The 26,264-nt window shown below is 52.5% G+C and overlaps 5 protein-coding genes across 10 annotated transcripts; 2 read left to right on the forward strand and 3 right to left on the reverse strand.

Annotated features, from left to right (window-relative positions):
* Positions 1-169: 169 nt before the first annotated feature.
* Positions 170-22,146, forward strand: LOC117644316 (putative inorganic phosphate cotransporter). 4 transcript variants are annotated; one of them, XM_034383659.1, is made up of 11 exons: positions 170-364; positions 9,466-9,617; positions 14,108-14,264; positions 18,601-18,752; positions 18,826-19,144; positions 19,239-19,462; positions 19,563-19,712; positions 19,802-19,934; positions 20,032-20,273; positions 20,382-20,511; positions 20,673-22,146. In XM_034383659.1, exons 2-11 carry the CDS (start codon positions 9,519-9,521, stop codon positions 20,750-20,752), a joined length of 1,686 nt encoding a protein of 561 aa, XP_034239550.1. In that variant the 5' UTR covers positions 170-364; positions 9,466-9,518; the 3' UTR covers positions 20,753-22,146. The 4 variants fall into 4 exon arrangements, with proteins under 4 accessions (XP_034239550.1, XP_034239551.1, XP_034239553.1 ...); XM_034383660.1 differs by lacking the exon at positions 170-364 and adding an exon at positions 9,247-9,388; XM_034383662.1 differs by lacking the exons at positions 170-364; positions 14,108-14,264 and having other exon boundaries at positions 9,490-9,617.
* On the forward strand, positions 372-1,871 carry LOC117644321 (neuferricin). The gene is made up of 4 exons (XM_034383672.1): positions 372-1,013; positions 1,092-1,232; positions 1,307-1,493; positions 1,586-1,871. The coding sequence occupies exons 1-4, from the start codon at positions 650-652 to the stop codon at positions 1,773-1,775; spliced, it is 882 nt and encodes a 293-aa protein (XP_034239563.1). The 5' UTR covers positions 372-649; the 3' UTR covers positions 1,776-1,871.
* LOC117644326 lies at positions 1,862-3,202 on the reverse strand. Its single transcript, XM_034383677.1, has 2 exons — positions 2,992-3,202; positions 1,862-2,556 (listed from the first exon to the last, which is right to left on the reverse strand). Exon 2 carries the CDS (start codon positions 2,548-2,550, stop codon positions 2,059-2,061), a length of 492 nt encoding a protein of 163 aa, XP_034239568.1. The 5' UTR covers positions 2,551-2,556; positions 2,992-3,202; the 3' UTR covers positions 1,862-2,058.
* LOC117644323 (mpv17-like protein 2) lies at positions 21,843-23,415 on the reverse strand. Its single transcript, XM_034383674.1, has 4 exons — positions 22,888-23,415; positions 22,568-22,806; positions 22,347-22,475; positions 21,843-22,270 (listed from the first exon to the last, which is right to left on the reverse strand). The coding sequence occupies exons 1-4, from the start codon at positions 23,111-23,113 to the stop codon at positions 22,238-22,240; spliced, it is 627 nt and encodes a 208-aa protein (XP_034239565.1). The 5' UTR covers positions 23,114-23,415; the 3' UTR covers positions 21,843-22,237.
* A 324-nt stretch (positions 23,416-23,739) lies between these two features.
* Positions 23,740-26,219, reverse strand: LOC117644320 (very-long-chain (3R)-3-hydroxyacyl-CoA dehydratase). Of its 3 annotated transcripts, none has more exons than XM_034383669.1 (9): positions 26,075-26,219; positions 25,586-25,676; positions 25,396-25,512; positions 25,216-25,326; positions 25,008-25,134; positions 24,818-24,922; positions 24,486-24,726; positions 24,167-24,408; positions 23,740-24,091 (listed from the first exon to the last, which is right to left on the reverse strand). In XM_034383669.1, exons 2-9 carry the CDS (start codon positions 25,667-25,669, stop codon positions 24,012-24,014), a joined length of 1,107 nt encoding a protein of 368 aa, XP_034239560.1. In that variant the 5' UTR covers positions 25,670-25,676; positions 26,075-26,219; the 3' UTR covers positions 23,740-24,011. The 3 variants fall into 3 exon arrangements, with proteins under 3 accessions (XP_034239560.1, XP_034239561.1, XP_034239562.1); XM_034383670.1 differs by lacking the exon at positions 26,075-26,219 and adding an exon at positions 25,916-26,068; XM_034383671.1 differs by lacking the exon at positions 26,075-26,219 and adding an exon at positions 25,854-25,872.
* Positions 26,220-26,264: the final 45 nt, after the last annotated feature.

Consider the following 26,264-nt stretch of genomic DNA (forward strand, 5'->3'; position numbering starts at 1 on the left):
GGAAAAGATTTTGCCTCCCTCGACGAAAACCAGAAAAACGATGTCAAACACAATCGAATATTCGCGGAATGGAAAACCGAAAAAGGCTTCCCAACGCTTTTCATGCGTCCCGCCCAAACACTATTGGTACGGAAGCGGAAATAGTGCGTTGTCTGGCCCGGCCCGAGTATGCGAAAGTCTGCCAATATCCGAATTCTGCAGACCAGAAAAACTGAACATTGTTTCGTTATCACGTTGAAAGGAGAAGTGTTGTGTCATGAAATAGCGTGTGTGAGGAACTTCATTCATCAAATCAACTCCTGGTGTCGTCAGATGCTGTTTGGGATTTCATTTTCCAGCGATAAACACGAGAAACATGACTCAGGTATGTGCGAGCGGACGACGCGGATGTTGATGTACTTACTGCAGTACACTGAAAAGATAGTGGATAAACCCTTCACTACCGTCATGTGTCATGTCTCATAAATGCTGGCGTTCCATGAATGAAGATATTTAGACACTGGCACGATATTTAGATTTTTGCAATATTTGCGTTTCTTTCTGGTGAATGGCCACGAAACCTTTGTGAAAAGAAGAACTACTAAGTAATACAGGTTAAGGCTCTTGGAAAACCAGTTTCATTTGAGCATTATTTGGTGATCATTGATAGATGATGTCTTGCTTAAGCCTACTAGCTCGGGGGGCTTTAGCAGTTGCTGTATTAGCTGTGTTGGCATCATACTATCAACTTGACCCGCATAGACTGTTATCGCAAGACAGCATGCCATACATGGGAAGTACATTAACAAAAGTCCACAATTATATTATTGATTTAAAACGCATGCTGTCCACCTCTGCACCTCATTCTACATCAGCCATGAATGAAGAAATCCTCTTCTCTGAGGAGGATTTATCAAGGTTTAATGGCAAGGAGGGCAGTCCGGGGATTTATCTTGCAATATTTGGGAAAGTTTTTGATGTAACAAAGGGCAGGAAGCACTATGGTCCAGGTGGCAGCTATCATTCTTTTGCTGGTATGTATGATTGTTGAGTTTGTTCCTACATGGTTTAAAGTGGGCTCTACATTTATTGAAATAATGTTTAATTGATAGGGCGGGATGCCTCTAGGGCATTTGTCACGGGAGACTTCAGTGAGGCTGGCACCACAGACGATGTCATGGGACTCTCCTCAGATGATCTTAAGAGCATTCAAGATTGGTCATTATTCTACAATAAGGAATACTCTTACAAAGGTTTGCTTAATTTTTGGTGGAAAATTTCTCTTGCACAAATCAACTGTTATACGATTCTTTCGATTCACTTGTAGGAAAGGTAGTTGGACGATATTACACTTCAACAGGAGAACGTACAGATTATTACAAAAATATAGAGAAATTAATCCAGCAAGCTGTTGATGAAAATGCAGCTAAAAATGCTGACTATTTAAAATATCCCCCTTGCAATGTCGAGTGGACGCCAGAAGCTGGTAGCAAAGTCTGGTGCAGCAATCGAAGGTAGGTCCAGATAAATTTTTACATATAACTGAACCAATTAGTATTTTAAATTTCGAAAACAGGAGAACTCAAAAATATTTTTCCTTGTTCAGTGGAGGAATTGAACGAGACTGGACTGGAGTGCCTCGAAAGTATTACAAACCAGGTTCGGATTCTTTTCGCTGCGCATGTATTCAATTCTCTGAAGAAATGAGGACATCTCCCCAGAGAAAAGGCAATGTGGAAGAGTATGAAGATTGTTCACCTGAGTCAGAATCGTGTTATATTAGAAATGATGACTAGATATGAACAGCTTTTATTCCCTTATTTTCTTACTATTATCAGTGCACATTCCATTCTCTCTTTCTTCAAATAAAATAAGACTTGGATGAAAGAAAACTTGAAATTTAATTCATTTCAAATCAAAAACACGGTCCCAAACCATACATGGCTTGTCCAAAAGCTGGACTCGTTATTTCCTTGGCAGCTTAAAATACTCAATTAAACTTAAACTAAACACAGTCCCTATATTAATCACATTCCAGCTTTCACAGAGTCAATGTTCAGCTGACACAGTCCGAATAAGTCAAACTCCAGATTTTGCTATCTTTGCTTTGATCACATCCGATTTATTTTTGGTTATAGCCTTTCTTCTCCTCTCCTTCTTAGCTTTAGTAACGCGATCAGTATTGAAAATCAGTGATCTGCGCAATTTTGCTTTAGACATAGTCATTTCATTTCCATCCCTACTTTCTTTTGGTTCTTCAAAAATAGTTTCTAAATTAGTGTGCTTTGTTTTCCAATTTTTGTTAACATTTGTGTAAAACAAGCAGATTTTCTTCTCGTCAGTGTCAAGATTTTGAAGTCTTTTCTTCCATTGTGGCCTGGCTGTGCAGGCTACTGCTACAGCACGGACACGTTTCCTTGACGATCGAGTCCGACGAGATGCTGCAGAGGGCGATTCTTCTTCGGGTTCATCTGTGGACATTATCTCTGGGTTAGCAGAGAGATTTGATGTCCCCTCTACCATTCTGTTTTCTTCAATTTGCAGTGATGACAAATCACTGGCCAGCTCCATTGTATACTGCAACGAACAAAAACAACGGTTTGTTTGTGATACTGAAAAGTTGCAATTGTATGACGAGGCAGCAGCCCTAACCTGGAGTTCAAAATTAAGGACATTATCAATATCTTAGAGCTCTTGAGTATGAAACAAATAAAGGGTTAATCTACATGCAGTGTTGGAAAAATGTAAATTAAATTAACCACAGCAGATTTACATGGTAAGCAATAAATAACAATGAAAGCGTATCGTATCATAACCTAACCCGATTTTTCCTATCCAAATTCAACGGAGTTTTGGAACGGCCTTTGAAGGGAAATTTATAATTCAGGAGCGGTTCAAAGAACGCGAAACCCAAGTGGTTTCAATTTGGTCTGGCTTTTGCATATGCATCTGTGGCCCCAAAATCATTGAGCATTGCAGCTCTTGCAAGCAAAGGACCATTGCGTTACTTACGTGTCACAGGGCTGCTAGTTCTCTGCAGGAGAAAAATAAAATATTCCCTTCCATAGGCGCTAAACGGACTTCCCTTGCCCCGTAAATCTTGGAACTGTACGCGAGCAGTCCTAAACTTTCGGTCTGAAGTGTTACAAGACAAAGTAGACCATTCGTAACCCGGTTCGGTTAGCGCGACCGGGGAGGGGGACGCGAAGGGGAGAGGCGAGGGGGGAGGCTCTTGTCGTTTGTTAAAAAGTGAAAGCGAAGCCGTACCAACCTAGGCGAACCAACTCCGGGCTCGAAGCGAAGCAAGAGCTCCTGACTTTGTTCAAAATGCTCTACTGCCGAAAAGGTTTCCTTCTTTTGAAAATCAATCCATTTACGAATTTACTCGCTATTCATTCGATCAGCCAGGCTACACACCACCTGCGTTTCGCTTCCTTACTGTTGGTCAATGTTTTACAACATAAACAAACAAAAACAAGCAGTGGCGAGAGAGAGAAGGCGAGAAGCACTGGAGCAGACGAAATTTACTTGGTGTTGCATTTATGTCCGCGTTCCCGGACCGAATCCCTTCCCGACAGAAGATGGTCACCGCCACCAGGCTTGTCGATGCAGCGTGAGGAGCGACGCACGCGGGCACGGCCGTCACGAAGACCCGCGACCTGGCAATGATGGGCCGCCCTAACCTCTCCGCCGAGGCCGCCCAGGCCCCGGACTCGGCAGGCTCCCTCGCCAGGATGGCCCGGGGCGCGAGGAGGCCGCCGTCGTCGCTGTTGGACCGCGTGGCGCAGGTCCTCGCCGAGAGCATCCTGGCGCGCGCCTCGGTGGACGCCCTGGCCGCCAGGTCGCTGCTGTCCGAGCTGCCGTCGCGCATGGTGGACTCGTTGACGTCCACCGTGGTGTCCCGCTACATCGACCTGCGCGCCACCGGCGGCACCGACGCGCTGCTGCTGCTGGACGTGCTGGCCGACTCCGTCACGACCGTCGACATGTCCCCCCTGGTGTGGCTGGGCCGCGTGGACCCCGGCGACCAGATCGCCTTCAGCGCGAGGCTCTTGGAGACGCTGCCGCGGCTCCGGCAGCTGACGCGGCTGTCGCTCGGCACGCACGGCCAGCAGTTCACGCTGCCGGTGTGCTCGGACGACGTGCTGCACGCCGTGGCGCTGCACTGCCCCGGGCTGCGCTTCCTGGACGTGTCGCACAACACGGCCGTGTCGGCGTGCGGCCTCACCAGCCTGTGCGCGGGCTGCCCGCTGCTGGAGGAGCTGCTCCTCAACGACTGCGTGCTCCCCGCCGGCGTGCTGGCCGGCGTGCTGCAGGAGCTGCCGCGGCTCCGCGTGCTGGGCCACCAGGAGGTGGGCGCGGCCGTGCTGGTGCTGTTCCACCAGGCCTGGGGCACCGCCGAGGAGGACGGCGACGAGCGGCGCACGCTGCGGCTCACCAAGGTGACGAACCTGGGGGAGACGGCGACGCACCGCAGCAAGGGCGCGGACGAGGCGACGCGGCTCCGCTGCCGGCCGCCGCTGGTGCGCGCGCTGCGAGTGCTGTGCCCCGACCTGGAGGAGCTGCGCGTCCGCGCGCTGGACGGCGACGTGCGCCACCTGGCCTCGCTGCGCAGCCTGCAGTCGCTGGAGCTGCGCTTCCACGCCGCCGCCAAGCCGTCCTCGCTCGGCCCGCACACGCTGCAGTACCTGCGGCTGCACGGCGGCCGCCTCACCGAGCTCACCATCTACTCGCACAGCCTGAGCGCCGAGCACTTCGACGTCATCGGCCGGCACTGCCCGCAGCTGCGACAGCTGTGGATGCGCGCCAACTTCCTGAACCTGGACGCGCCGCCGGTCCCGGTGGCGGACGACGCCCACCCCCCTGGCCGGCGGTTCGCGCGGCTGGAGAACCTGTCCCTGCGGGTGGGCTGGGACGAGCGGTCCGTGTGCCGCCTGCCCGCCGCCTTCATGCAGGGCCTGGTGCGCGACGTGCTGGCGCTGCGCAAGCTGTACGTGGCCGTCAACAGCGTGGACGTGACGGACGAGTGGCTGCGCCTCGTGCTGGACTCCATGGACTGCACCGCGCTCAGGACCTTGTTCGTGCTGCTGCCGGCGCGCAACGCGGCCGCCACCGCGGCGGGCTCGGCCGTCGGCTCGGCCGTGCCGCGCCTCTGCCTCACCCCCGACAGCGTGCGCCTGGTGCGCGAGCGCTGCCCCGACCTGGAGGAGCTGGGCAACCTGCTCGTCTGGAGCTTCCAGCAGGAGGAGGTCCGCCACCTGCAGCACCAGCTGCGCGCCGCCAACTTCGCCCTCAAGCTGGTGGCCAAGGAGACCATCTGGCGGTAGCCGAAGCCTGTGGTTGGCGAAGATTGTGCCAAAGCTACTGTGAGAAACTCCTACGCCATTGGGCCTGTGCAGAGCCAGGACTCCAGCCAGGCAGAGCGAGCGCCTACGAAGTCGAGGGTAGGCAAGCCCACTGCACGCGCGCCCAGTGTTGCCTAGCAGCCGGGCGCGCTGGCTCCACCTTCCGTTCCGCGCGCCGTCGCGGCGTCGCGTGGCTGGGCCGGTGTTTGACACGAGACCCATTTATGTCAATGTTTCTGTGATATATATATTTTAGTAAACGTTGTAATTTTATTTCGGAAACAAACTGTTTTATGTAATGGTTCATTTTAAATTTGTAAGTTGATGGCTGTATCTCATGGATTTGGATTTGAATGCAATTCTCAAACTGATTTTGTAGTCAATTTTTTCAATTTTCTTTACTTTTATTTGTATTTTAAGAGGATAAAGTCGATGACGTTCATTCATGATTCGTTTTTTTCCCTCTCCCCAATGAGTTGGCTGAAAAATGGTGACAGCATAGCGGGTTTGCGTGGGAGCGGCAACTCTTGAACACACACAGACACACACACTTCGTTGACGACACTGTTTGGCCAGCAGGCGTCGACAGGCGTCGCTACTCAGCGCAAATGCAGGGCCGCCGGAAGTACTTTCTGGTGGGGGGGGCGAAATTTTTATGAAATATTGATGGGTTGCCTACTGTTAAGGGGCAACACCCAATATGGTTTAGAATTCTTTAAAAATGTTACAAATCCAGCGAGCGAAGCGAGCTTAAAGCAAAAATTCACACAATTCTAGAATTTAGCACAACTTTTGCCTTTTTCAGAGCTTATTTACACGCTTTATTGGCGAGCGAAGCGAGCCAAACGGTAAAATTATAGAGGAAAATGAAAGAAACTTGCGAGCAAAGCGAGCTAGAAGCCAAAAATCAAAGAATTTGCGACTTTGCTATATTTTTCTCTCTATTCCGAGCTCAAAATGACACTTTTGTGTCTGAAAATGGGGGGGGCGATGCCCCCCCCACCAGATTTTGGGGGGGGCAAGTCGCCCCCCCCGCACCCCACTTCCGGCGCCCTTGCGCAAATGGAAGCAAATGGCGGCAGTTCTCGGACTGGGTCAACACAGCGCCATCTTTGTTTTGCTGCTTTTTTATTGTTTGCGCGGACGACCGAACCAAAGGACACACCACCTAGACGTGCGTGTGGAGAGCCGAGCCGGCCGAGCCGGTCCCGGCTGTACAGTGTGGCGGCGTCGAGGCGTTGTCGAGTCTCCCATGTCATGTCGGCGCGTCGGCGCGTCTGCGAGGCTGTCAGTGTCGCCTCCGAAGGTTCACGGCCAAGGTGCCGGAGCACGTGGAAACGGAGCCAAGACGTGGTGTTTCTGATCCCCGCGAGTACTTTGAGGGGGCTCGCTTCGGCGTCGCGGACGTTTTCGATTCCGTAAATTATGGCGCGGCGAACCTGTGAATCCGGTCACGCAGAACGCTCCGGCAAACACCACAAATGGCAAAAGCAATTTAGAAAAACGACAAAAAAAACCAACAAAACAACGAAGCGGCCAAGACGAAATCTATTGTTCACTGAAATTAATAACAGGCCAACGTAGCGATCCCCCAGCTGGATGTGTCATAACTTTTGAACGAAAAATAAACGCCGACCCTGAACTAGTCGGTCCTGTTCCCGGCGTGGCCCCCGTCGCGTAGGTCCGCACAAAATAAGCATCCCAACTTCGAGGAGCGAGCCACTGCGAAGTGGAAAACTACGCTTACTTGTGATCTGCGGGCTTCTTTTCAAAAAATCGTCCAGGTCCTTGGCGCGCCAGTCAAACGGATTCAAAGGAAACATTGACGTAAATCCCCGCGCTCTTGTGTGTGTGTGTGTCACGGTGTGCGTGCCCTATCATTTGCCGCCACCACCTTGATTCACGTTTCGTCGCCATAAAAGCCAACAACAAGGACACGACCTGCAGGCTGCAAGTGCAGCACAGTGCAGCAGCTCTCCTTCCAGCCGAGTTTCTCCTCAGAGCGCCGCCTCGGCGCTTTGGACTCCGATAAGGGTCCTGCCGCCTCCCTTGCGCGCCTTGCGCGCCTTGCGCTCCACCGCGAGAGAGAAATAAGAGATTAGATGCCGGGATGGCTGCGACCCACATTCCGTGAACGAACCACCTCCGCGAAGCGCGACGCGGTTCGATTGGCGGACCGCGCCGCCCTGGCGCCGCCGTCGCCGCAGCGTTCGAACTGGGAGAGCTCTTGTTCTCACTGCGAGTGACACGGGAGTGACACGCGAGTGACGTCACGGCGCACCGCGCTCATCCTTGACGCACTGTGGAGCCTCTTCGGCGAAGTGTCAAGTCATAGTCGAAATAATGAGAGGCAGAAGCCGTCTCACGTCCAGCCCGCCTAGACGGTCTAGCCACGCGGCCCGTCATGTGAGACTGGGGTCGCGTCACATGTGCCGCCGGATGCAGTACACCGATTCCGGAGTCTGTCTCTCTCGCACCTACAGTGGACGCCCCATGTGCGCGAGAGAGACAGACAGTCTGCAGTGCAGCAACGTGACACAATCAGCGCCGCGCGCCAAAAGTTGTTCCAACCATGGATAAAACGTGCGCCTCGCCCGGGCCGGCGTGCCCACATTTTTTGCAGTGTGAGAACGTGTTTGCGATGGGAACGTTCAATACCCAACACGTGCACCGGCGGCTTCCAACCGCCTCTTTTTTTTTGTTTTGTTTTTTGGCGGTACACGTTGCGCGGCACGACGGCCGGGCGGCCATGCTGCAGGACGTGCCTTGCAGTGCCTTGCCGCCGCCACCTCATCGCTTCACTTTGCTTCGCTTTCCGGTTCTCGGCTATCCGCTTAGCCATCCGGATTTACCCGACGCGGCGGGCCGGCGCGCCGACGGTGCCGACGCGACGCTCTGGCGCTGCTGAGTCGGTGGAAGTGCGGGCGGACCGGGTATCCTCTTTGCCGACGGACGGGAAATCGGAGACGCGCGTACTCGTACGCAGGCGACGACGCAGGCAGTGTCGAATAGGAAAAGGCTCGAAAGACGGAGAGGACAGAGCGAGAGGGGAAGACAGCGCGATGGGTGTCCGAAGGGTTGCGTTGACGTGTCAGCCGGGTGACCAGGCAGGCAACCCCTCGACCCTGACGCGTCGAGACGGGCAACTCATCGGCCGCTCTTCAGGCTGCTCTGGTTGACGGCGTCCTCAGACCAAACACAAATCAGGAGGGCCGAGTCACGAGAGCGCGGCCAGCACTGGCCAGCACGTGGTGCGGCCGGCCGGCCATGAGCAGAAGTGCGTGGCGCCGACTCGTTGAGTCGCAACAGGGCGACAGAGCGCTCTACTGTAGCCGTCGGGTGAAACCAATGTCTGAGGCGACGTGCGTGGCCCTCCAGCCAAATATCGCTGACTCGTGTTGGATGTTATGAACTCGCTGACCAGTCCTGTGGAATATTGTCAGTAGGAGGGCTGGAATCTTGTCGCTCCAGACTCGTTCTCTCACTCACCCCACCGTTGACTCCGCTTCCCGGCGAGCACGCTTCCGGCGTGGTGCCCACACTGGCGGACAGGGCAGGGCACGTCGTCAAGGTGCCGCTCACGCCCCGCGACGCCCCGCGACGCCCCGCGCTCCACGCCCCCTCCCCGCCGTGCCGCCGTGCCGCTGTCCCGCGGCCGCGCCAGTCCACCTTTAGGCGGCACGCCGGCCGATCCGAGCCTTGCCGTGCCTTCCCGCCGGCCGCGCCGCGTCCCGCCGCGTCCCGCGTACCGCGTGTTCGTGCCCCAGCAGTCAGTCAAGTACTCTGGCGTGTAGCGGCTGTAGCGCACACCGCACCGTGGCGCCGTGCCCTGCAGCTGGCCGCCCTTGCGACGCTTGCGACGCCTGCGACGCCTTGCGACTGGCGAGCTGCACAGACCGGCACAGCCGCCCGTGGACGCTAGTTCGTTACCCCCGACGCCAGCCAGCCCCGCCAGCCCCGCCAGCCCCGCCGGCATCGCCGGTGCGTCACTCCAGCGCTGCAGTGCGTCGTCTGCCGCGTCGTCTGCTGCCCCATTTGACTGCGCACTGCCGCCCGGCCGCTAGGTCTCTCTCCCGCCCCATTTGACTGCCTGCGCTCACGCGTGTGCCTGCCCGGATTCTGACCGGCGTCGTCTCTGCAGTTCCAGGACGGTGATGAGGTAGAGCTGCTGCCGCCGCCACCACCACAGACACCATGCCTACCATCAAGAAGAACGGCGTGGCGCGGAATGGGCGCAACGGGTCCACCAACGGCATGACCACCAGCCCCGAGATGGACAAGCTGCTCAAGAGGGTGAGTTGATTTACGTCACGCAAAACCGTCGCGAAGAGATTGTGCTGCAAATGTGGGTCGACTGCTCGACGAGTAGCGAGGAACAAAGTATCATGGTTCGGCTCGGCACATCAACCCATCCAAACTTAGATTGCAAGTTTCACTGGCGTTTCTCTTTCCAGTGTAACGAATTCGGAAAAGCACGTGAGCTACAGTCGACCTTTCTGTTGATGACTGCCTTGCAGTCTATCATTAAGCCCATTCAGACCGCGATGGAAAGCTCGTGTTTACTCACGTGTACAATGTGTGACATTGGACGTTACGTCATTAAGGCTTGTGCGCGTCAATTCCAACTGCAAGCCACAAGCCGCAAGTTAGTTGTGCAAGTCAGGATTTGGGCGCCGGCACTCACATTAGCAATCGTTTAGCAGCCTGATTCGAGATGCGCCCTCCATTTCTGCGATAAGGGGAGTCTGAAGAGTCCATCTCCTGTCGCTTCAAGTGGAGTGACAGTGCAGTGAGGGTGCTACATCATACACTGTTAGTGCGAAATTGTAGACAGCTGCGTCAGATCAGTTCTTGGAAGTATTCTGTCCTGAAGGGGCTTCCTGCACTTAGCCGATCAGCTGCACTCGCCTGATCAGTCTAACAATTTGGACACAAGCAGGCACTCAGCAATTAAATCGATATCAATCCCATAATCGATTTCACACACCGATTACACCTGCACCAAAACTCAGGCTAGAGGACCCCTTGACCTCACGACAATCCAGAGCTCCGCCTCGCGCGTGTCCGTTGCCTTTTCAGCATCTCTGCTTCATGTTGTGAGATTATGTTATTTTATCTTATGATAACTCACTTCCACGAAAGAGTAAAAGACTGGTCGGCTGAGTGTCGAGTCTCTCCGGCCGGGCGGACACGCCAAAAATTAATCCCGACAAAATTTAAATGTTTGCTTGTTGGCAACAGCCAGCGTGCGGTTCTGACTGGAAGGAGCAGCTGGCAAGGATTTTTCGTAGAATGTCCGAGCCACCCCTTGTGGATTGGCTGCCTTCCTGAATGCATGGAAGGCTCGGCTCCAGTTAAAGCCCCAGCACTCTAAAAGACTGCACAGAACTAAGAAGCGGTGGAATGTTGAGCTAGGTTGCGGGTCGCGGCTGTCTACCATGAACGGACCGTCGAACCCAGGTGCACAGACGTGCCTAGTGCGTGTGTGTGTGTGAGTGAGTACGCGCGCCGCATTCATACAACTCGGATGGGAGGAAGTGGGCAGTGTAGCCGCGGTGGTGCAGCCACGGCGTGGCGAATGTGGGTCATGATCGCTGTTTGGCGCTGTTACTGCCCCGCGGCCGATGCACTGTGAGCCGCGAGGCGCGGCACGGCACGGCAGGGCGCGGCGTGGCGCCACACAGACTGGACGAGCGACTGCACGTAGGCACTTGTCGCCTCTCGCTGGCGCGCTGGCGCGCTGTCGCCGTGTACTACTCCGACCTTTGTCTGGCCGCGTTCATTCTGAATATTCGCGCTCGGCCGATTCTTTTCGGGAGGCGCTTTGCCGTTCGGGGTTTCCCTGTCCGTGGCCTTGCCAGGCCTTGCCTGCAGCAGCGCGGCCGGCCCTGCGTGCGTGCGCGCGTGACGATGCATGAGCGTGGTGGGTGCGCGCGCGTGCGTTCATTCCGTCAACGGCTTTCGATTTTCGGGCTGCGTCACCACCAGAAGGACACGTCAGCGGTTACCCATGTTATGTAACGCCGGGACGGAGAGCCCATTTGACAGCTGCCGTATGCGTCCAATTTGACGCGTTAGGTGTTTTTTCGGAGCTGACTTTACTACCGCCGTATCGCACGCACCCGAAAAGCAGAGCATCATTGGTGACCCAAGCTAATTCAAGTCAAGCATACTGCATCTGACCTAAGCTTTCTTACGTAACTCGTGGATGGCCATTGACTGTATGGCCATTGTCCCTAACTTCGCTTAGCGAGGAAGGATATGGGCGGAGTCCGCCCCTTTTGTATGCGCCCGGCTTGAGATGCCTTCCCCCTTCCCCCTCCCCTCCCCCCTCCCCTCCCGCCGGGCCGTGGCGTCTCGCCGGCCTCGCCGCCCGAAGGTAGGCAACCCCTCGTGCAGCTGAGCCGTGCCTGCTGCCCGCCGTGCTCGGCGAAGCTAGGCGAAGCTGCTGGCTTACTCACCGCCAGCCGAGTACCAGGCAGCTCCGGGTCGACGCGGTGCCCGCCGTGTATTGTCAATCAGTTTGGGGGAAACTATTCGTTGTCGGCGTCCAATGAGTGTGTTCGCCTGCTGCCACCCTGTCCCCCGCGACGCGCCGCGACGCGTCTTGATCCTGACCTAGTCGACGTCCTCGCCATTGCCTGCCCGCTGGCCCGCTGGCGCCCCGTATGGCCCTTATGTAATTCCGCAGCGTCTCGTCCGGACTGAAAATAAACCGGCAAGACGCGCCGCTCGGGCCGCGCCTTTGGGCCGCGCGGCCGGCGGCTCTTTCTGCTGCACTGTGCTGTTAATGGCATGCCGTCGAACTTTGTTCGATTGTGCACCTCGTCCCTTCGTGACGTCACTCTGACGTCACGGGCGGCCACACGGAGCTCCGCTGGCTTGCAGTTGCACCGAGGCTGTATGGGGGGATTCGCGCGTCCGCGCGTCCACTTACAGCGTCGCCCCGATGAAGACAAATGTCGCCGGCGACTCGAACCGTCCTGGGCACTTGTCGGAGGCTTGTCGGAATGGCGCGTCGCTTCAGAAATAAATGGCGGTGCCGCGACGAGTATTTGGGTTCTCTCCCTTCCACTCATTACGTGACGCTGATTTGGCCGTCTAACCTAACCGACGTGCAGGCTGCGCGCGGTGTCGCACCCAACCCCCGCACTTCGCGTTACGTAAAGTGAAAGACCCCCTTAACGAAAGACCACCCGGGTGTTTGTTCAATTTCGCGCACGACGGAAGAATTTTTCATCCGAAAAGGCAGCTTCTTTTCAAACGTGCCGTTAAAATTGACATGGGACCTTCGGCGGGTCGCGGCAGTGTCTCTGTCTTTTTTGCAAGTATCGTAGCGCGGGTATCAATGAGTCTACGTACGGACGGCCGTGACGCCGACCCCGCCGGGCCCAGAGGCAGGGCCTTCGGGCCTAGCTAGCGCGGCTAGCGCGGCCAGCGCCAGAGCAAGTGGCCCGCTGTATTGGGCAAGTCTGTTTCCGTGGCCGCGGCCTTGCCCTTGACTCGCGAGGTCGACGCATCTCTGTGTCCGCACGCCGCTCTTGGCTTGACAAAGGAAACAACCAGTTCCCTTTTCGGCTCGCTGCACTGCGCTCCACTCGCGCGCGACTGTACGGAAGGGAGGATCGGTCTTGCAGGGCTTGCAGCGGCAGCGGCCTGAAGCTCGCGCGCGACCGGATCGACGCCTGGCTTGATCTCGTATCAGCCGGCGGGGACCTTCTAGGCCTCTAGCGCGCCGTCAACTCCCATTCCGAGCTGCGCTTTTCCGTCGCCCCGTCTCTCTCGCACCGCCACGGCGCGGTCCACGAGCGCGCGAGCGAGACAGAGCGACGGGTTCGGAACCCGCCCGCAGTGCGAGTGGCGATAAGCAGACATCCAGCGGCCCGCGGCCGTTCTCATACGTGACTCGTATGTCTCCTACTCGAAAATGTTGCACGCTGTTGCACGCGATAATCGAAATCCTGCTGGCTGACGGAAGACCGGCCGCCAAGTGCGAAACCGCGATGAAAGCGGAGCAGAAGAGTAAACCGCGTCGCCTCCCTTCTTCCTCGTGAGTTCATTTTCTCATTTTTTTTTGTTTGACTGTCTTTCTCTCCTTCCGCTCCCCGTCTTTTCTCGAACTCGCCAGCCACGTGCGCCACCGCGGCACCGCGGCACCAAGGATGGAGGGGGAGGGGTTGTGAAGCACTGTGAAGGTGGAGATTAGAATGTCGCGAAGGTGGGGAGAGAGAGGGAGAGAGAGAGAGAGAAGGAAAGAGAAAGGGAGACGGGATGAATGGCGTAGGGAAGTAAGAAGACGCATCGCGGATGGCGGAGGGCCAAAGGGGGAGGGGGAGGGGTTGCGCGCCCTCCCGCCAGCCCGCCAGATACCCCCACCCCCCGCCGGCGCGCGCTTCTCTCGGACTTCCTTCACACACACACACTCGCACCCTCTCACAGACACACACCACATCCGCACTGCGGGAGGGAAGGGGGCGGGCGGGTGAAAGGGGAGCGAGTCGCCACGAGGTTCGTTGTCTGTGTGTGAGTGTGTGGGGGGGCCGTGCGGTGCCCGGTCTGTGCCCAGTCTGGCAGCGGCGGCGTTGGCGGACGGCACGGACGGGACGGACGGCACGGCGGACAGCACCCGGGCGACGAGCACGCCGTGATCGGCACCCCGCGCGGTGCTCCGTCTGCTGGTCTGCTGGCGGGCTGGTCGACGAGGCAGGCCGAGGCAGGCAGCGCGGCCGGGACGGGACGGACGGGACGGCACTGACGACGCCGCGTGGCTTCATGTGTCTCAGGCTCCGACGGCAGAAGCCGAGTCGCTAGCAGACGACGCGGACGCCGCCGACGAGGCCCTGACGCACGCCACCAGCGTCATGATCACCCCCACCAAGAAGGACGCCGGCGCGCTCAACGGCCTCAACGGGCTCAACGGCGGCGCGCACCCCGGAGCAGGTGAGTCTGTCGCGGTCAAATCCGCCGGGGTTTGGCTGTCTTATCTCCGGGCTTGCTAGCTTGCTAGTGTAGTCGTTTTGTCTGGCAGTGTCGTACACGGCACTGGGCATCCCTGGGGCGGGCTGGGGGCCGATCGCGAGGCTATTGGTGGAAAATTCCTCCGCGGGGTGGACGGCGGGCTGGGCTGGAGTGGCGCGGCTAGCGGGGCTAGCGGAGCGGAGGGCCTCCGTCGCCTCCTTTTGTCCCTGCCCCGCCGACTCCGAGCAGGGCGCGACCTCCGCGGCGCCGCGCACACACTGGAAGACGCGGGCAGACGCTTTGTTGTTGGCGCCGTCGCCACGCAGGGACGGGCATTTAGAAAATGCAGTGATTAGCACGGCTGTCTGGCAGGACAAAGGCGGGCAAGGCGAAGGCGACGCGACGCGACGCGCGAAGCAGTCAAGGGGCGTGCTCAGGGAGTGTCGCAGGCAGCAGCATTCCCCGCCACGCACGCCCACCTTGTTCCAGGTCGTTTGGCGCCGTTTACTGTCTTTGCCACCCTCTACTTTAGGGAAATCCACCCTCTACGGCGGCAATTTCTCCCTCTACGGCGACATTTTCAACCTCTACGGCGCCAATTTCACCCTTTTCGTTGGCGTTAGTTTTCACCCTCTCTAGCGGCAACTTCACCCGCTTCGTTGGCGTGTCCACCCTCTTCCTCTACGCACCCCTTTCTCGCTCCCCTCCCCGTCATCGTCGTCCACCCCCGCGTTCCAGGCCGGCCGCCGTTCGCCTCGCCTTGACCGCACCGAGGCGGCGAGGCTGCCCAGCCCAGCCCCCCGTCTTGCAGTGTGGCGCCGCGCTGGCTGTGCCCCCAGGTGGCGGCTCTACGGTCCACCAGGTCCACGTGGTTCTGGTTCTGGTTTTTCGGCCGCCTCTTTTTCTTGTTTTTCTTCCGCAAACACGCCTGTTGAATGTTGCAGTGGTGCGGCCGGCCGGTCGATGTGTTGTGGTCCGCGCGCGGTTTGCCTGGCGGGGAGCCACGCATCAAAAATATGCCAGTTCAATTTTCATTTTACTTGGACTGTCGGTGGGCCCAGTTTCACAAGGGGGAAGTCCCACTTCTCGGCCTCCGTTTTTCAAAGTCTTTATTTCCCGGTTGACAGTCTTCCAGTGTCCACCCCACCCTCTCTTTCTCCGGCGGCGGCGGCGGTCTCCGCTTGCGCTGTCATATTGACGCGTGAAATACGGCGTTGGTCTCCCCATGGCGCGACGCGCGACGCGCCCTGGGGCCTCGGGCCTCGGGGGCGGAGGGGCCGCTCCCTGCAGTCCACGCGCCCCGTGGCCCCTCGAGGCCCCGCGTGGGGCCCCTTGCTGCGTGTCGCCTTCAAGGCCGGAGGGCTCCCGAGGGGCGCGCAACGCGGCGCAACGCGGCGCAACGCGGCGCAACGCGGCGCAACGCGGCGCAACGCGAGTCGTCCGGATTGCCACCATGTGATATACCTGCCTCGTCCGCTGGTCCCTCAAGTCCTCCGTCTCCGTCTCCTCGACGCGTCGCTGCGCGGCGACACTCGTTTCAGCCGGGGCTGCGGGGGCTGCGGGCCGGCCGGGGTCATGGCTAGTCAGGGCCGGCCGCGTGCAGATTGATTCGGAGCAGTACGCTCCGTCTCTGTCGCACCGACGCGGACCGTCCCGCGCCGACCGCTCCTTCGGCCTAACGACAGTCATTGGCAGGTCTCGGATTCGCAATTAGGTAAATTTTCCGCCGCCGAAGACGAAGATGCACCAATTGGTCGGTCCGTCCGCCGGCCGTCAGTCTCCCCGACAGAATGTCAGCATTCGAGGCAATTAGGTGATGCTTGTTTTTCGCGTGTAGGCGCGGCATTATCAAAGTCTCGGATTTAGATAGCGGTTTACTTGCTGTTTCATCTTAGTCTGCCGCCTCACGCCCTACGCCCATTTAGACACTTTTTCAAAAAGTAAATAACAACAGTTTAAAAAAATGTAGCGTATACTTCTGGCCAGTGGAAAATGTGCCATGGTGCGTCTGAATCCGTAGCCAACACACGCGCGCATTTTTCAAAAAATAAAAATTATTCTTGCTTTGGATTTTGGTAGCGTTTACTGCAAGCCGGGCGGGCCTTTATCGTTCCGGTGCCGATCACTGTGCGGCTTACATTCTGCAATCGCCGTCGAGTGGGCGTGGGCCTGGCTTGGGCGGCAGTGGCAGTGTATCAGCAGGCCGGCTCCGAACCGCGGTCTCGTCGCTCTGTCTCTCTCGCACTCTCGGGGGATGTACCGCGGTGGAATCGTCGTTCGGACTGCAGAGGCCTAAATCAATTAGCGATGCGCGCGGCTTGCATCCTACTTCATTAGCAGATGATACCTTTACTTTAAAACATACCTAAAACTACAAGACACATCAATGTGTCAGCTAGCTTTTTTTAAAAAAATAAATCTTTTTGGTCTTTGAACCTTGGTGGCGATTTTTGAGTGCCCCCTCCCCTCTTCTTTAGTTGCCACGATTAACGGACAATTGCATAGTGTAGGCCACGGTGGTGTAGGCCATGGAGAGCGTGCCTACACTGATCCGCGTCTAATCCAGGACTAATCCCACCGCGCCCCGCTATCTGACGCGCTGAAACGCCGCCGAGTGCTTCACGACTCCGTCGAGTGGCGGAGGAGGGCCCCGACAGTGGCGCGGTAGTTATGGCTCGCTATTAACGGCTCATCTTTCCGCTTCGATTTGCTGCCTCGGTGGTACCGTTTGCGTGCCTCCGGCGGGTGGATTTTCGAAAAACAAAACTTGTGACTTTTTAACACGTGATATGAAACCTTTCTTTCGTCGGGTAGTAAGTTGTTTTTTATTTTTTTATTTTTTAAAATTTTTTCAGTTTAAAAAAAATAATAATTTTATTTTTGGAAATTTTAATTTTTTTTAATTTTTTTTTAATTTTTTTAAAAAAAATTTCAAACGTTTTTTAAACATTTTTTAAACATTTTTTACTTGCTTGGTAAAGAGAAAGAAAGAAAGACCAGTCCACGCGTTGCTGCTATCGCGAGATGTGCTAGCTCCCCACGCTGTCTCGGACCTGCTTTTGCTTTCTGCTTCGTCACGGGGCCTTTGGGGCAATGGGACAAAGTAAGAGCTCTGCCAGATCCAGATGATCTAATAAAGTGGAATTTTTGTCCGTCCGTCCGTCCGTCATGTCTGCGCGGCGTGTGTTGGCCGCACTGTACTCGGGCGTTCCAGTCGTTCGAATTTGGCGCGAAGCGGGGAAATGGTGTGCGACAGGTGCCAATTACTGATCCGCGGGTGGGGGGCGCTTAAAAAGTTCCAAAATTGCCGCTTCGGCTTTGCGTCGGGTCGTTCGAGCGTGCAGTGTGGCAGACGTGTGGGCTGCAGCCCGCGGAAGTTGAAGCTGGTTCAGTTGGACCGGACCGCGAGCGCGAGGAGGCCGGAGACGTGAGGAGACCCAGCAGTCGTCGCTCTCGCACTCGTGGGGCGAGGGAGAGGCGGTGTCTGCTGCGTGGAGCGGCGGGCTGGAGCGCAGGCTGGAGCCCCTGGCGGGGTAGGCCATCCTCCTCACGGCGCGCACCGCTGCGTAACGGGACTGCATACCCGCCAGGCGCTCTCGCTCCCTCGGTCCGCCCTTGCGTCGCCTGCCGCTGCAGTGGAGTCACTCCGCACGTCGCTGTCGTCGCGCTGTCTGCCTCGCACTCGTCCCGCTGTCTGCCTCGCACTCGTCCCGCTGTCTGCCTCGCACTCGTCCCGCTGTCTGCCTCGCACTCGTCCCGCTGTCTGCCTCGCACTCGTCCCGCATGGGTGCGAGAGAGAGAGTGGCCGGGGAGGCGTCGCAAGATGTTCGCAGGGGTTTGCATCGTTTACAACCGTTTCTCGCAATCGCTCTATCGGGGGCGAATAGGCCTGGCTCTTTAGCTCCGCCGAGCGTGAGATTGCACTTCCCTTCCGAGGAAGCCGACACGCATTTTTGTCTTTGTCTGATCCACTGGTCATCACGGGGGACCATCAACGCACAGTCTGAACCATAAATCAACGACGGGCAGTAAATCAGTCGTTGGCGCTATTGCGCTATTGCAGTGGCGTGCCGTCTCTCTCGCACTCGCGGGCCGGCCGCGGGGGTGCGGGACGGAGCGACACCGCTGACGGTGGCAGGATTTGGTGACTCGGGTATAGATAGGTGTTGCAGTCGGGCCGGAGCTCAGACGCGCCAGTGCTCTGGACGTGTGCTGTGTGTCGACTCGGCCAGACCATGCTCTGTAAGCGACGGGGTTCGAACCCGGGCCGCGCTGTGCGCCACTGCACTGGTCTGACGGCGTGTCCTCTGCTTTCCAGGCAACATGCATCGGGCGTGCCAGCTGGTGGGGGCGCGCCACGTCCAGGCCGTCATCATGTTCTTCAGCGCGGCCGTGGCCTTCTGCACCAGGACCAACATGTCCGTGGCCATCGTGGCCATGACGAAGAAGACGCCGGGGATCGACGTGACCGTACGTACTTCAAGCACCAGCCTTCGACAAAAATGATTTTGCAATTTAACTCTTAACTGTGTTTGTTGTGCAGACTTTTGACTGGGACCCGTCGCGCACCAGCCTGGTGCTCTCGTCCTTCTTCTGGGGGTACGTGGTGATGAACATCCCGGCGGGCCAGCTGTCGCAGCGCTTCGGCCCCAAGCGCTTCCTCGCCATGTCCGTGCTGGTGTCCAGCCTCTTCGACCTGCTGATGCCGATGTGCGCCATGTACGGCGACTGGCCGGGCGTGTGCGCGGCGCGCGTGTGCCAGGGCCTGGCGCAGGGCTTCTTGCTGACGGCGTGCTACGAGCTGCTGAGCAAGTGGGCGCCGCCCAGGGAGCGCTCCAGGATGGTGTCTTTCTTCCTCGCCGGTGAGTGCAGTGGAGTGGAGTGACGCCCGCAGCCCCGCCCCCGCCCCGCAGCGTAGTCAGACTCGCCAGCAACCCTTTGTCGTGTGCCCTGCAGCCCAGCCCTTCGGCATCGTGGTGGGCCTGTCCGCGTCGGGCGCGCTGGCGGGCAGCCCCGCGGGGTGGCCCTCCATCTTCTACGTGACGGGCGCCCTGGGCATGGTGGTGGGCATCTGGATCCTCTTCGGCGTGTCCGAGTGCCCCGCCCAGCACCCGTCCATGAGCGAGAAGGAGAGGCAGTACATCGAGGAGAACTTCGGCGTCGCGCCGAGCTCCGAACGCGTAAGTGGCACCGGGGATGGCCGGGCCGACGGCCGACCCCTGCTGGCGTTACTTTTAACACTCCCGAATGGTTTTCAACTAGTGAATTTGGATTTTGCAGAAGCGCGTCACACCCTGGCTGTCCATCGTCACCTCCATACCCATGATCTCACTAGTTTTGGCCCATTGCGGCCACTCTTGGGCCTTTTGGACCATTTTAACCAAGATGCCAACGTACCTTGACAAGGCTCTAGGCTACAGAATTCAGGATGTGAGTGCCTCTGAATTGTGATCGATGAATCTCGGATCGTATCTTAGTTTTACGATGCTGGTTATCTAAGATGCTTCTTCTTGTTACAGAACGGCCTTTTATCTGCACTGCCATATGTTATTAAATACTTTGTCAGTTTTGCATTTGCATGGTTAGCAGATTTCTTAAATAACGGTCACTACATTTCCTTGACACTCAACAGAAAAATTGGAAATTCAGTCGGTAAGCTCTTTTTTTTTTCCTTCAGATACAGTCTGAACGGAACATCTCCTCTGCAAATCACAAATCAAGAAATGACAAGCACAAAATTGTGTTTCAGGATTGTGGGGGCCAGCCATCATCTTGGTTGTGTTGGGCTTCTTCCAGAACGACTCCAATACATGTGTACTTATGTTAACACTTGCAGTGGCTCTGAATGGAGCGACTTATGTTGGGTACAACATCAACCACTTGGACTTGTCCCCAAATTATGCCTCGACATTATTTGGCATCACTAATGCGATGGCTAACATTATGTCATTTATTGCTCCACTTGTAGTCGGTGCTGTTGTATCTGATGAGGTATGTGCCTTTCAAATCATATTTTGTGAAACCTGCATGAAACATTGAATATTGAAACAAGTTTTCAGTGTGGGTCATCTTAATAAAGCTGTTTTCTTTCCTCAACAGACTAATGTGAGCCAATGGCAAACCGCCTTTTTGATTGCTGCTGGTGTTAGTTTCATAGGTAATCTTGTGTTTGTGATTGGAGGCTCTGCTGTCAGGCAAGCTTGGGATGAACCCAAAAAATCCAACCCAGGTAAGGGAAATTTAGAAACTCTTGAAGAGCAGGACTGAAGGACTTTATTGCTTTGCTGCATTTCTTAATGCTTTTGTTGCTATAATTTTAATACCTACAATAAAAACTCTTTTCATTAATTAGTCTCACATAAATTGAAAAAAAACATTAACATTTTTCAGCTGGCGATATTCACCTGGCTGAAAATGGATCAAAGCAAACACAAACGGGGACACCAACAACTGTAGAAGCTCATGCGTGATAGCAGGGTGGGTTTCTGAACCACTCTGGTCGAAAAGGACTGAGGGATCAGCAAAGAACCTAATTTGCATTCAATAGGGAAGAAGAAGGTGCTTTCTTCAGAATCCCCAACCATTCCAAGACACTTGGGCATGTTCCCCAGTCTGAAGTACAAACTTGCTGTGTACCCAAAGCAAGAATTTTATAAGACACTTTTCGTAAGTGGGGCTCATTGAGCTATGTAAATAAATTGAAAGTTGTGTAATCCTCTGAATGTGAAGGATTGGGTCAACACGGTAAAGCTTTTATAAAATAATAACCAAGTGATTTTAAATGAAAACAAGTGAAGAATCCTTTCACTTTATTATTTTTCTATGAACATTTCTCAGGTTGTGATAAATAATGTCTTGACAATCTAAAATAATGATTATGCCTGTGACATTCTTAATGAAGTTGGCAAGTGTAATAGTCAAAGCTCAAATGAAATGGAGGTGTTGGAGATAACACTTAAACCATGTCCCAATTGTATGCCCTTTTAGACCTTGACTTGTTTTTTGTTACTTAGTATCAACAGCATCATGAATTGTTTATACTGTAGTTATTTCATTAGATTCAAGACTGTATCGTATGACTTTTTCTAGTGATATCCAACCAGTTAAACCTGTCAAGCACTTTTATAGCACTGAATTACGTTTAAAATTTTCATCTTTCACATGAAGTACACTTTACTTCAGTCAAAACAAGAATGTTGTCAGCCACATTGTTTAAAAGGATTTCTCATGTGTTAGCTTCTTGTGCATCAGGAGCAATTTTTAAGTGTCACTGTATTAAGCAAATGATAAAAAGCATTTTATTTTTAACTTTTCTGTTACCATGTGATTCTTCATCATTACTTCACACATTCTGTTTTGTGGTGTCTTGTCAATAGTGTTTATGCAAATATGTAGCCTTAAGATGCCATTCCCATCAGTAACTTAATTTTGTTAATTTCAAAATTGATTGATTGGTGTTACAATTTTTAAGCAGGTAGGCTGATTATTTAAGCCTGTGATATGTCATTAGGTATAAGTTGAAGTTGTGTTTTACTTTAGGAAGTATTGTATGAAGCAGTATCCAACAAATAATTTTTATTCTGTCATCACAAGTAATTTTTAAAACATCATGAGCAAGCATCTATCTGATTTACGCTGAAGACATGTACTACATCAAGAAACAGCTCACCTTGGCAAAATGCTTTTCATTGTGTCAATAAGACATTCAAGTTTAATCAAAATCAAAATTTATGCTAAAGTAGAAAGACAGCTATGGGTATTCATCTCACAGTATTAACCTTATATTGTTATTATTTAATTCACTGTTAATGTTTTGTATGTGTATTTTTATCAATAGTACTTGAATGAAAACTTGAACATCTATTATCTAAATATCATTACTTTGGTAACCTGCTCATCTTCTCCATATATCGTAGCATCACATGACTAAACACACCAAATCAACAGTGCAAGAACTATTTCAGTTCCTTTGGTGCTTCAATTTGATCCTAGGAACAGAATATAAGAACAAACTCTCAGAAAAAGGAGTTGAAAGGGATGTGATAACTCAAGAGCAATACTTACATAAAATTTAATGTATGATAGAAATATATCATAAATCATTGTCAGAGTGTTGATGTAAATAACTCGGTACTTGGGTGGCAGAAAATAGAAGTTAATGAATTGGTTTGGAGGCCAGACAATCCAGTCAACCTGAGGGTAAAGATAAATGGCCATAACAATTTTATTAAGTAATATAGAACTGTCACATGAACTTCAAAACACAGCAACCAATGAATACTTACCATATAACAGAACAGGAATTTGCTTTTAATTTCTTGCCATCCTGATTCATACCCTCTCTTTTCCATGATTGCCATTCCAATAAAAAATATGTACATGCATGCTGGAGAGGCTATCAGCTGATCCACAAAAATTTTTCGAACTACATTTCTCAATGTTGTCCCAGGAAATTTTCGGTCAATCCACCCGTAAAAAAAGTGATGAAACACACCATGACCCAGTCCAACAGTTGACATATTGACTGCAATTTGAAAATGAGTACACTTTAGTGTCATATAAGGTCAACCATCGGGATCATTAGACCTTTTTTGATAAAACATACCTGATCTTGTAATGTCAAATGACTTCTTGTCTGTAGTTGCTTGATAAATCTCAATTCTTTGTTGGCAATAGTCTCCGAGACCCATTAGAATGCCAGATGAAAGTGTGTTTGTCACAAGAAGATATTTACCAAAAGCCCCTTTTAAAAATCCATTTTTGACAGTTGAATCTGAGGGGTTTAATTTAAGATTCGCGCTTTTGCGCAACACAAACGTAAACAACCTCATGACGGATTAAAATAGTATCACAGATAGGTTGGTGTCTTAATACTCGTGGCAAGAATGGGGCTACACCTCGCAAATATCACATGTTAAGATTTAACGACAAATAAAACGAAGTTGCGCGTTGCTTTGTGCCCCATCCGACGGCGGGGGACATTGCTCACATCCTAAGTTATCTTTGTTTTTACAACAAAGTCGCGACAGTGAGCCCCAAGCAGAAGGTGACAAGACTGCTGCAGACGACACGAAAAAAAAAGAGAGAGCGGAGAAGCAGAAGGGAGGGAAATCACTATCCACAGAACGCAATGCATAAGTCGGCTCAACTATTTGCAGCTGAGAACCAGTATGCGCAGTAAGGACAGCACGAGACCAGGGGACGAGGGGCGAGTAGGTCTAAATTTAGTCGGTCATGGGCATCAAACTTTTACCTGGGGGTTTGGCGCAAAATTAACTACACCCTGCCGCACTCAATTTAAAGTTCGTCCAGCAGTTTGCAATCCCCCGAGCACTTGCGCGCCGCAGAGGAGCTAAGCCGAATGCGTTCGCAAGGCGCTATGGGCCTTCCCTCTCCCTCCCTCGACCCGACACTTGCTTGCAAATGAAAAGGTAGCGGAGATACAAGAGTTAACGAGCCGAGTCTAAGATAATCTTTAATAATTATGTGATGATGGCATTACATTGATTGTGATTAGGCTTGCTATTGTCTACACTTCCCAAACCAAAGTCACCATATACATTGACTAAACTTGTCCCCAACAATTGTGAAAAATTGCTGGGCTATAACAAGCTGAAAATGAGCAAATACATTTCATAAAAAGTTTACATTTAAATACAAATGATAGAAAACTTTGCCTGGTGGCAAAAAAAAAAATGTTACGTGCAACAGCTGTTGCTATCAATGAAGTCAATTGGATTTTTTCCAGCTCTTGATTCCAAGCTTTTTGCATCGAGTGCGATACATGTGGTTCATAAGGAAGTAAAGGACTGGAAATAAATAAAGTAGAATTAAAACCACATTCAACTTATAGAAACATGAATAAATGAAAAAACAAAACTTACTTGGAAAACTGAAAAATGCTAAATATATTTTGAGGAAGGTGGGGAGATGGAAAGCAAAGTTCCAAGCATTTGGAAGAGCCCAAGAAAATCTCATGGTTTCTTCAAAAAAGGGTATGTTTCTAAGAATGATAACACCTTCACAAAGAACTCCAAGAGGGTACAATGGAATCCAAATAGTGTACCGTAGCCAGGTGAGAGCATAAATGTTCAGTGAGTATAGCTGAGAAATGTAATACGGATATCTGGAAAAAAATTGAAACAGTTGGTAGCATAGACATTGCAAGTAAATTTTAGCAGAAAGGAAAAAAAAAAAACGTACCTTATCAATTCCACAGATGACCATATCATAAAGAGGTAAAATACAACTGGTTTTGCATGCATGCGTGGCTCAGCATCAATCATACAAAATAGAACAAATGCTCTGCCACAAGTTTGTAAGAGAGGAGCTAGTATGCCACCTTTAGTGTACCCAAACATTACGTGCATGACCTCTAGAAACTGCAGAAGCTGCACAAATTTCATTGCAGGACCCACCGACTCAAATGCTTGAACCATTGCATCTGTAGAGCAAATTAAATTATATTTGACAAATAGGCAAAAAAATAACAACGGGAGATAAGGTCAACAAAGCTAAAAAATTGATCAACTTACTTGGTCCATCTCTGTAATACTGAATACTCAACACTGAGAAAACAAAGGTAAAGCCCACAAACTGGAAAAGGTTGTAAATGAGAAGGTAAACTTCTTTGTAGCTCTCTAAAAAAGATGCATGAAAAAAAAAATGTTAGCAATGTATTTTCAGGTTTTTAATTGACCACATGGATGCATGTGTCATCCTGACCTCTTATGTAACCCAGCTCCCGTTTATGCAGATCTCTGTACAGGTCAGGGTAATCTTTTCTGACATCACGTGTTTCTTCATCTTCTTCTTCGTCTCCATCCTCTGACTTCCAGCGTTCAAAATCAATCTATTGAGTAGTGAGAAACAAAGTCAATAGAATTCTGCCTCTTAATACCACTCTGAGTAGATGGTGAAAAGTTATCAGTACCTTGAGCCAGGCAGGCTTTTGCGGAGTAGCTGTAAGCCTTGACCACCAAAACTTCCTTGCCTTTTTCAAGATAAAAAGCACTTCTCGGTCACTTGTTTTGTAGGTACTTGCCTAAAACACAATTGAGTTAAAGAAAAGTCACAAAGCCATGGAGAAATGGATGTCGAAATGATTGCATACCTCAGTGTCCAAAGGTTGATTAAAGTTCAGTGAAAACCCATAGTCATGAACACCCTTTGCCCCATGGCCATGAGCCGAAAACTCAAGCTTTGTTGGACGAAGTACTACATCAGCATCCTGTGGAACAAAATCAATGGCATAAGATTTGTTACGTCTTTGAAACTAGGAAACTATACCGCGCAAAACACACCTTGGAGTTGCTAAGTGCCACTCGTAAACTTATGGAGTCCTCAGTTTGAGCCCAGTATACAAAGGGGCTCAAAGAACCAGCCATTTTTTTTCTGAAACAAAAAATTAAGATAAGCTTAAGGAACACACTGTGGTCGCTAAAATCATCAACATAATAGCCATAAAATATTTTTTCAAAAAGTAAAAATATAATCTAATGAAAATTTTCATAATGAATGAGGCTGGACAGTGGGACAGTCAAGAGCTTAATCTTATCGTCTCTCTCGCACTCAAAGGCTAGAATAGGCCCGCCCTCCTGTACTTTGCGACACTAAACTTTCTAGAGCCCTACTTTTCGCTCTTTTCGCCGGTGTTTTAGCACAAGTTAGCAATCACTAGCAGACGCCGCTGCTAGTGTTAGATAAGAAGTGTTCAAGTAGAGGGCTTTTGCTTTTGAAGGTTTCGAGGAAGCGCACGAAGTAGATGACTTGCTTCTGCAGCAGGTACTCACACAGCGAGTGATATAAAACACCCTTCTTGCAGAGGAAAATAAGCAAATTCAGAATATAAACAGGTTTTTTCAGCAATGACAGTATAGCAGACAGTGACAGAGGCACGCAAGGCAGAGAACGGGGTCGGAAAAGCAAATCGAGTTCGGTCTAATTTTTCATACATGCCTTGCCACACACAGCAGAAACTGC

The sequence above is a fragment of the Thrips palmi genome, unplaced genomic scaffold (assembly GCF_012932325.1).
Source record: "Thrips palmi isolate BJ-2018 unplaced genomic scaffold, TpBJ-2018v1 HiC_scaffold_18, whole genome shotgun sequence".
Lineage (NCBI taxonomy): Eukaryota > Metazoa > Arthropoda > Insecta > Thysanoptera > Thripidae > Thrips > Thrips palmi.